This window comes from Centroberyx affinis, unplaced genomic scaffold, assembly GCF_046629955.1.
Source record: "Centroberyx affinis isolate AG114_WGS23_722 - 3 ecotype Tasmania unplaced genomic scaffold, CSIRO-AGI_Caff_v1 ptg004612l_1, whole genome shotgun sequence".
Classification (NCBI taxonomy): domain Eukaryota; kingdom Metazoa; phylum Chordata; class Actinopteri; order Beryciformes; family Berycidae; genus Centroberyx; species Centroberyx affinis.
The window spans coordinates 237,351-247,952 of record NW_027282223.1 but is presented as its reverse complement, the minus strand read 5'-3'; the positions used below and the strand labels follow the sequence as shown (position 1 = coordinate 247,952).

General features: G+C 39.8%; 1 protein-coding gene across 1 annotated transcript in view; it reads left to right on the top strand.

Moving 5' to 3' along the window:
- The first annotated feature begins 1,982 nt into the window (after positions 1–1,982).
- The window catches only part of fam135b (family with sequence similarity 135 member B), a 28,015-nt gene continuing 19,395 nt past the window's right edge, over positions 1,983–10,602 (top strand). The window contains exons 1-2 of the mRNA XM_071544605.1: positions 1,983–2,059; positions 6,260–6,339. Of these exons, the coding sequence (XP_071400706.1) occupies positions 1,983–2,059; positions 6,260–6,339 (157 nt within the window). The remainder of the gene's footprint in view (positions 2,060–6,259; positions 6,340–10,602) is intronic.

The window sequence follows — 10,602 nt, the reverse complement described above, 5'->3', positions numbered from 1 at the left end:
TTGATGAGATTCTGGTCAGAATCGATTGGTATGATGGAAAATGATGGGAAAATAGGATCCAGGTTGAACATGAGTCATGCTTCAAGAGTGAAAGACAATCTGTCTCCTAAACAACTATTGCCTCTATGGTGTCTGTCTGGAGCTGCCAATGTGCAAAGTTGCCTAGTGCAGCTTTAACATGTAGTTGATTTCTAGGAAGTTCCAATGAACTTATGGAAATGAAACCAATAGATGAGACGATTAGCGGACGATTACTCTATTCTTCTTCTCTACTTACCTCTACTTACGCTGTAATTGGCAGTAACCTTTGCATTTTAGTGGCAATGAATGGACTTTACTTCTCACAACACCCCAGTGTCTTAAGCTCGGGTATAATAAAAACAGGCTTAGTCTAGATAAATGTAATACAGTCAAAGCTACGCTGCTTAAAGAAAGTGGATTGAAACAGCATTATGCTTTTAAACCACCCGAGCCGAGGACTGGTGTCGATGCTTGCCGTGGCCTGAAGTAAAGTCTTCTTCTTCACTTCTCAAAGGTGTTCCACAGCAATCATTTTGTTGGTGTAATGACACTGCATGTCATCTTTTACGACACTTAACATCGAGCGCATACGTGTGCCAGGATTATGTTTCAAAGCATGTAATGAGGGGTTATGTGATTGCACTTTACTGGAAACGCCATCAATGTTTCATCTCCCTTTGGTTGGCGGCGGCTCAGTTGTTTCAGGGCATTAGGATTTTTTTGGCCCAAAGAAGTACAAGCTAGCTAATTGTAAAGCACACATCAAGGTGATATAAGCAAGAATGAGATATAAGTAATATGAAGTAATAATTGGTAATGTTTTCCCCTCATTGTCTTTCTGGTCAGACATTGTGAATTTAAAGAATGCCTATACGATTTCCATTTAGAATCGCGCTGAAATTGAATTGCTGTTAATGGGAAACAGCGCTCACATGGGTATGAACTGAGCTTTACAGCTGCTTTTCACAGGTTCATCTCCAGAGATCCATTTTCAGTGGCTTGATCCATTTTAGCACCTAGTGTCTTTGCCTCCATTCATCTCAATGAGCTGAGGCAATGCTTGATAGGCCTCATGTTAACATGGGCCTGTAATCCCTAACACTACGAGTGACTGATTACAGGTAATTATTAGGGTTCGTTATTTCTTTTACACTGAAGCTGCCAAGTATTCAGTGTTTTCTCAGAATTCTATTCTTGTCAGGGTGGAAAAAACCTCTGAATCAGCATTTACACCATCATGTTACACTACAACTCTCCATTGAAACCCGGGATAATGCCATTCTTTTAGTGTCAGCAGCTCCACCACACCTATTCAATGGTGAAGAATTAATTGACAAAAAAACATAATAGAGTAATTAAATGAAATATGCAAAAAATTTGCCAAAAAAAACCAAAAAAAAAACAAGAATTGCAGGTTTTACAGATATGTGACATTTAATAAAAGGGCAATGCTGGCCCGAAATATCAGCAAACCATTACACTGGTCTAACCCTACTAATTATACAGGTAGTAATAACAAAGTACCCAAAGGACTGACATTTAGAGTAACAGAAGCTAACCTCAGATCAGCTCACAACATTCATTAAATATACAGATAGAAGAGAACAACTGAGCCGCTCGGATCAGTGGTTTCACTCTTAGATAATGAGATCCTATGTTGCTGTTCAGTTTTCCAGCATATACCTGGACAGTGATGATGATAACTATATTCAGACCAGGATATCTGTCTCTTCTCCACACCAGACTGCATGACTCATATCGCCTTAGCGGTGGGAGCTAGTTTTAGAAATGTCACCATTTTTCTTATCTTTCACTTTGGATTTTTGGTGTGTTGTAGCTTTCGTCTTGTTTTTTGCTTCACACAGTGTTGACAGTGTTGACTCCCTATAAAGTGATTGATATCGATATTTCATATTTATTTGTTGTCCTTTCTTTTCACAGGTGATGAGCGGGATTATATCATGTCTGAAGTACAGGGAACACTGGAGTTTTCTGTAGAGTTGCACAAGTTTCACAATGTGGATCTCTTTCAAAGGGGGTAAGCATTTTGTCTCTCCAGAAATCACATTTCTAGGTTCATGATTTTTTATTTGTTTACCTGGCTTCACAACTGGCAACTCAGCACACTCATTGAACATATTTATGGTTGACTATGCATTGAAATTCTGTAGCCTTGATGAAGCCTACTGCAGCTGAAACACAATGTTAATGTTAAGTGTCAATTCTAAGAACAGCTGAATTTTTTTTGCGTTCTTTTTTTTCCTTGGAGGAGTATGGAAAGAGATTAGTGCCAGCAGAGATTATATTTGAATTGTATAAATTTGAATGTCATTCCCATACTGAATCACTGAATTTAAAAAAAAGAAAGAATCTGTTGAATGCATTCAAACATTTAATTTGTAAGTCACAATTTCAAATTTAAGACAATGGCTTTAATTTGAAAGTAATTATTAGTGAATGTATGAACATTTTTACTCCATTTTCGAATGTGGTTTTCCTAGTTCAAGTTCAGTTATCTTCATTCAGGTGGAGCTCTCTGAGACACACCACTCACAAAGGACTTTTGTTCCCTGAGTGACGACTGGAAGGCAGCACAAATTCAATTTTTGAATTCAGCGGTTCAATATGAGCATGGCAAACACAAATTTATACAGTTCAAATGCAATCTTTACTGATCTCTTTCCATAGTGGAACCGCAAGTTTGTGACAGAAAGTTTGCCCTTTGTACACACTTTCCCTTCCACCCCTGTTTAGCCTGGGATCTCATGTTGTTAAACTATGAATGCACGGCGATAAGATAATGCCAAAAAAGATGGCTGGACACTAGACATGACTCATCCTCCAACGATGAAGGTACATTATCATTTATTGAGTAAATGAAAGTGCTCTTTCACAGCTGATGGACATGGATTAAACAATGAAACTCAAAGTAGGTCCGCACAACAGTCTCACTCCACCCCAAAAAAAAAAAAATGTCATTATGACAAACAACGGTTCAGCCGAGTCAGTTTTTGTCAGCGGTGTTTGAGAAAGTACCCATAATCCCTTGGAACAGCATGTTAGGACATCACATGGTCTACTGCAACAGCCCCATACAGATTCAGCATGGGTTGAATTCACCTGTCTTCATCAGCATTCAGACAATCGATTACAGACTCAAGGATGATAATGGAAAAACACAAATATACAAAATGCACCATAGACACAATACAGCACAAACAGATGTAAATATTGACATGATTGGAATACTTAACAGGGGAGAAATCATCAGCGCTTATTTTTTCATACCCATAAATACAGTCAAAAATGACCAAAGGAAAGATCTAACATAAATAATCTTCATTTTTACAGATTTGCTTTATATTTCATGACATTAAACAGGCCCATGTTGATGCCACCATGCCATATGATGTGTCTGCAGGAAGATTAAAACCTGTCATCTGCTTGGCCTCTGCCTCGCTGAAATGCCAGCTTTACCCAAATGATTTTCCCTCTCTCCGAACGGGGATGGGCTAAAGCTTTATCATGGTAATCCCTTCAGCTGAGTGCACTAATATGTTTGTTTTTACCGGTTGCCATGTTGCTCCAGAGATCCGATGCGGACACTTAAATGTACCTCATGTACAGATAAAGCATTTGTTTAAGACTGCGGAATAAGGGAGCTCACAGTTTACAAGACCGAACCGAGATTGAATTGCTGAAATCAATACTAATCCCTATACCAGACTGAAAAAGCACGCAGCTGTACATTTTGAGAGACCCCGACGTCGACTGATTGCATTAAAAAAAACTGATTAAGTCTGCATTTGATTTGTAAAGCAGGCGATGGCGATAAGAGCTCTGCGGGCCTTTTAGTTTCCTCTAATGGAAGCAAAGTTAGAGAGATCCAAGATTGCTTCAGATACTCAAATTACAACCCCTGCTGCTTTTTTTTCTCAATGTCATTTGTTCCAAGTCAATTGTAAAAACATCAAAATGTAAAGTATTGATCAGTCACTCCATTGTCACCCAGGCATCAATGTCTTTGACGTGTGTGCTGCCATATAGATACAGCACATAAGGGATATAGACATATTGAAAAGCTCATAAGTCTGCAATACTCTGAAATGTAACAGGTCTTACTGTGCAATAACCTCTGACCAGTCACTGAGTGCAGTTGCCATGAGCTATTTTATCCTATAATCTTCCCTATAACACTTCCCTTATTTATTTATCGACCTTCAAACCCTAAAACAGCGATGTGACGACTGTGTTCGCAGCCGCGCTCCGGTCTCTCAGATTGCCCAATGTGTCCCTGGAGAGCCAAGATGTGCTTTTACACAAGCTGCACTGACGGACTGACTTCAGCTGTCAGAGTGACCTTTTCAAAGACATGTTTTCCCATTCACATGCTCTCCAGGCCCATAGCCTGGAATGCTATCACTTTGTGCAAAACAGTATTTCTGATCAATTAAAACTGTGGGTCTCATTTAGCTTTTTTTCAGCAAAGGCTATATATAGAGGACATGTTTAATAGCAAGTAATCCATATTTAAGTAAGACATCAAGACTAACAACTGTAAATAAATTCATAGATATAAGTAATTCACAGTCTTTCCCGCTCTTACAGTCTACCTACTATGTTGAAATTGTCGGTAGCATGTTTATATAAGCCCAGAATTTTTTTAATTGTTTTTATTGTTTTATGATTTTCTATTTTAAATTCTATTCATTTGCTTATATTTTTCTGTTTCCCTGCTGAATCCTATTGGTTTTGCAGCTGCAGTGGCCTAATTTCCCAACAGCGATCAATAAGGTTTTATCTCATCTGAAATATTGTTATTGCTAATATTGTAGAATTCCAGCCCCACTTCTCATCAGGTAGGATACAGACAGCCTTTGAATGGATGCATTATTATGTCTCTTTCATTATTTATAACCATTTTATCCTTTCTCCATTAATAATTTAGTTACATTTGTACAATTCATGACTGATTTTGTTTAACATGGTGGTTGTAACCCCTAGTCCATGTCATGAAGAGCACTTTGCACTTCTGAAGCCTTAAAGCTGCACTAGGCAAGATTTTTCTTTTTTTTTTGGTAAAAACCTGTCTTATCAGCCGAAATCGCAAAGTGGGGCTGCAACAGAGAACAGCATTCCATCCCCCCCAATAAAGCCTATTGTGCGTTCATGTGCTGGTGGGAAAATCCGACATCCGGGACTTCCAAGTGGGCTGATAGACAGTGGTGCATTGTGTTGCATGTGCTGTTTTGGCGGAAAATCAAACCTGGAAGACATACAATAAACAAACATGGATGTGCTGCAGTTAAACAAGCTAATTAGACGAACTTCATTCAAACAAATCTTACGTTAATGACTAACAACACATGTGCAATAAAGGTGCATGTGTATGTGTTTTCTTACTGCTGACTGACACAAAACTTGGGTTTTTTGCCTTGTTTAAAAGATTAAAGGTCATTTGCTTTTCCGATATATCTGATAGCACATGAATGCACAATTACTTCCACAACGGCCATTTTGAACTTATGTTGTGCTCAGGGTGGGAAACCTGGGAGAGTACAGCCCAGCTATGTCCAACTGTTGTGTACCAAGTACACATCTGGGAATCAGATCATTTCAAACATTTCCCTCTGAAAAACATAAAAAATGGATGTCAGGATACAGGGAGGTTCACATTTTAAGGTAATATTTCTGGCCCAGTCTAGCCTAGCTAGCTGGTAGCTAACTAACTAGTAAACTAGCTAGCTTCCCTGCTACATTCAAGCAGTTGTTGTAGTTGTTCCCCAGATTTCTAGTTAATTTGATAACTGTAGTCGATCTGAAGTCCTCACTAATGTTAGTTTTATAAGCCAATCTTCCGGTTAGAGTTTCAAGTGTGTTTGAGTGTTCAAAATGGCTGCTGTGTGAACTGTGTGAGTTGATATCCAGTAGTTTCTCCCTATTTGCCCAAATATAATTCTGGTGACTAGCGGGAAATCTTCTGCACTCGCAGGGAGTGACGAATTGAAACTTAAGAGTGAAGTATAGTCTCCTACTGTAAACGTCACCAACGTTAGACCTTTTTCCTCTCTCGTCTCTTTGGTATCTTTGGTATAACGCATCACAGACCGGCCGGGTTGCTAAACACGAGCGAGCTGTGTGAAGTTTACTGACTTCTGGGTATTGAAGTTCAAAACTGTAGCTCTCGCTTCCATGTGGAGCCGCCATGGTACTGACTGCTGCTGTTTGTCTCCCCCAGGTTCTACCAGGTGCGAGCAGGGCTGAAGGTCTCGCCTCGCGTGCCGCACAGATTGATAGCGACAACACAGGGCAATACAGGTAAGAACAACTCATGCCTCCATCTTTACACTGTATTATTTTTTGACATTATGTATTTACCAGGCTCACTTTTAGGATGGTATTAAGAGGACAGTGTCCTCATAGTAATATGGGGATAAGCTCCCAATTTGCTATATTGATTTTCAGTCTAATCAAATAATCTGTTTTTGCACTCTCATTGAATGAGTCTGTGGGCAGTGATCATTTGAAGGCCAATACTGATATTTCTTTTTGACTGAAGCTGCCAATAGCTGATTTTGTGCCATTATTACATATATTTAAATGTAACCATTTTCATGCTTTTTATGTTATAATATTTGAAATAAAGTATATCCATGTTTCACACATAATTTTATTCTTGTCAGGGTGGAAAAGCCTCTGAAACAGTAGACAATAATAATAATAATATTACTACTAATGCTAATACTAATACTAATACTAATACTAATACTAATACTAATACTACTGCTACTACTACTACTACTACTACTAATAATAATAATTCATGCATGCCTGTACAGAATTTCATCAAAATGTTGCATTAGAATCAGTTCAGGTTAAGATCTTCCCATAGACAATCAGTGCATTATTGATCAATTCTACAATAAATATGTTATCAAATAAACTGCATCATATCCATCATATAAGAAGTGGACATCATGACTGGCCAATATGTGATTTTTAATCATAGGCCAATAGCAACAATCTGAGATATTGGTCTAACACTAGTGCCTATATTTTGGATGTTGGGTCATATTCACAGTAAGTTACAAGTGGTCCAAGTATATAAGGGGATGAGTGAGAAAATCCAGCTTGCATGACACAGGGAATCATTTCATGACTACAATCATCTTTTGCGATCCACATTCTTCGTCTGAATGACACAGATTGTGTTGGAGGCTGTTTTCTTTGAAGTCTCTGTGAAGACGGTAATCTTTCACAACCTCTTCTGTGTTACAGTGCACGCCTTGCCTCATGCCAGTGCCTTTACTGGAAAAAATGAGCAGAATTTTACAGTATCATGTGGAATCTGAATAGGTTCTAGTATTATAACTCTCTTTGGATTGTAGTTGTCTCGAAAATGTATTTTCTTATCCGTATCTACGTTTTCTGTATCATGACATCTGTTCTCGACGCAGTTTAAAGAGCTTCCATTAGAGATATAACTAGGGGTTTTCTTAAAATACAGGAATCCACTGATGTCAAGTAAGTCAGTAAACCAACCATCTATTTCTTTGACATGTGTGTTTTTTGTCTTCATCTGTGTTCAAACACAACTGGGTTTACCTCAGAATGCACCAGGATCTCTATTTTATTTGTAGATAAGAGCCTGACAACAAAAACAACCAAACAGCCTAGTTAAATCTTTGTTCAACAAGCTGCTGTGCACATTTAGTGAACGTATAGCTTTGTTCCTACCGTTCTCCCGTTATAGAGGTAATGCATGAGGACATGAGAGAATCGGAGTGGTGTCTGGCAATTGCTCTACATTTTCTCAGTGATTAAGATGATGTGAAAGATAATCAGCTCGCACACCTTCACTTGGCCGTCCTTGGGAGGAAGACTCACGCTGCAGAAAATAGCCGTCTCGGTTTTCTTAAAACAAGTGAAAAAACATGGCATCGGGGGTGAGATAATTCCACTTGTTTCCAATGCAAATCAAATTGTTTCAAGATGTTTGTGAGTGATCTGCTGTATTCTGTCTTGTTTCAAGATATTTACACTTGGAAAATTCCTGAAACAAGTGAAACTGCATTGGAAAGGAGGGGAATTTTGCACTTGTCTTAAGAAAAATAAGATTTTAAGACTGAATGTGAGACAAATGACTTTAAGTCGGTATTTTTTGCAGTGCAGGGTGCAGAACACAGCAATAGAATTGTAACAAAATGTCTAACTTCAAAGCTGTCTGTAATTGTAACTCTGTGGCCATTAGTTGAAGTGCTTTTCATTTAAGGAATACCAAAATGTTTGAGTTTTCTTGAGTAGAACTTGAATTATGATCGCTCTGTCTGAGACAAAGGCTTTCCATCTAAGGGTTGCTGCTCAATCAAATGGATAATTGCAAGCAAAAACAGCACTTCATTTAATCCTCCGTGCATCTTTACATCCTGTTATTCCTAAATACAAATGTTTGTCTATGTCTCCATCAAGGAAGACGTATTATTTACATGTGTTATGCTCTTTTATATTCATAGGTTGTGGCACACTGTTTCTGAACTTAGCCAAGCATTAAAATCTGGTTCTCTGGCAATGCAGGAAGCAGTATCACTGGCAATACTGATTCGCAGTAATAACGGCTATTTTTAGCTTGTCATGACTGGAGCGGCACACACAGAACCGTGCGTGTGTGTGTGTGTGTGTGTGTGTGTGTGTGTGTGTGTGTGTGCAAGGACACGGCAGATTGTGAAAGCACTGTGTCTGAGCCTGAGATGTGACATTGATTCATTTCATTTAGAGTGTTTTTTTCCCAGAGACACGGTGATAGGAATACCAGCAGGGAAGACAATTTCCCTACCTCATTAATCCGCGGATAGTGCAAAATCCTCACCAGCCAAAGTTTTAATGGGTAGCATGGAGATGATGAAGATGGCAGCGTAATAGACTCAGCAGCACAATTGCTCTCAATAGTCTATGTTAGTGCCCCAACTCCATGAGGTCCAGTTTTACTGTACCTAGCAGCTCAGGATATAAAAAAAAAAAAAAAAGGTTTCAGAGTGGTACAGCATCACACAGCAGGCTATAGTGAAACATAAAATCCTGTTAGAACACATCGGGCCTGTATGTTTGGGGTGATTAGATTAGAGGGAAATCTGCCTGAATTTGCATTATAGCTGCACTCTATTCATAAGCGTTAATTTGCTCGTTCGTTTGCATTCAGCAATATTATGTAAGCGGTGATGTAGTGGTAAATAACAAGGTCAAGTCAAACAACCACCGATATGAAAAGAAATCAATTATGCTGTCAGAAAAGCATTAATTTCTGCTTTTCCCACCCCTTTTCTCACATAACTTACATCCATTTGATACTAATTACTATGATATATACCACAAATTGAGGTCATAAAGATGTGTGTCAGCCTGAAAACGTGGGTTAACTAGAGTTTAGGTGGGTTTACCCTGCACTGCATCCCCGTATCCAACATGGATGTGCATATTCCTCTTTAATACCTTGCATATATCACCATCCGCCCAACCGCAGCTGTGCGGCGTACAGTATGTGGGGGACGAGGCACAGTGCAGCAGGGTACAGTGCAGCGAGTGACCATGTCCATATTGTAATTGGAGGGGCTGAGCTGCAGCCTCCTACCCCTCCCATCCCCCCCTTTTTTTTCTCCAGCTCCTTCCCACAAGGTCACGTATTCCCAACCGTAACGCGCTATCCTGACCAGCGGGGGGTGGGGGGGGCGGGTGGGTTGATGGTGGGGGGGTGGACACATCTATCATACAGAGACATAGGAAATAATCCCCCTACTGGCACTCTCTGGCAAAAGTGTACGCTTGACATTTCAATTGTCTGTGCCCTTCAGACAAAAATGAATTGTGTGAAGGATCGCGCCGCCACCATCACCGCCACCGCCACCACGCTCTCGACTCGAGCATTTAATGATTGTGATTCATGCACAACAACATGGCCATCTTCAAGTCAAGGAACGCGTTAGCCGGGGTGAATTAGAGTGCTGTTTTCACTGTGCGAGCCGAGATACCCTTTGATATTAGTATCAATAGACGAGAGGGGCGATCCAGTGGAAGTTCTTGGGTTTGTGCGCCTGCGTTGTGGAGAGAGAGAGAGAGAGGGAGAGAGAGAGAGAGAGAGAGAGAGAGAGAGAGAGAGAGGCTAACACACACACACACACACACACACACACACACACACACACGCGGCAGCTGTAGAGTATGAGTGGCTGTAAGCAGATTATTTCCAGTACCAGAATCACTGTGGCTAAAAGCTTAGGGGCATTTCTGCAGGTTTTCATGTGCAGGATGTGATAAATCCCCCAACACCTGTATTTATTGAGGACTGTAGCGCACCATAAGCAACGACTGGGTGGGTTTTGACGTATTCCTGCGGATCCTATTTAGACATGCCTCCGTTAACACAGAAAAAGTCTTCAAATCACATTTAACATCCAACAAGCAGAGTGTATAAGGCAAGAAGGGAATCAATCATTCATTTTCTGTTTCTTTTTAACAATTTCCCTGACATTATTCAAACTGATGTGAGAAAACATTCCCATACAAGCAGGTTAAAGCAAATGCAAAGGA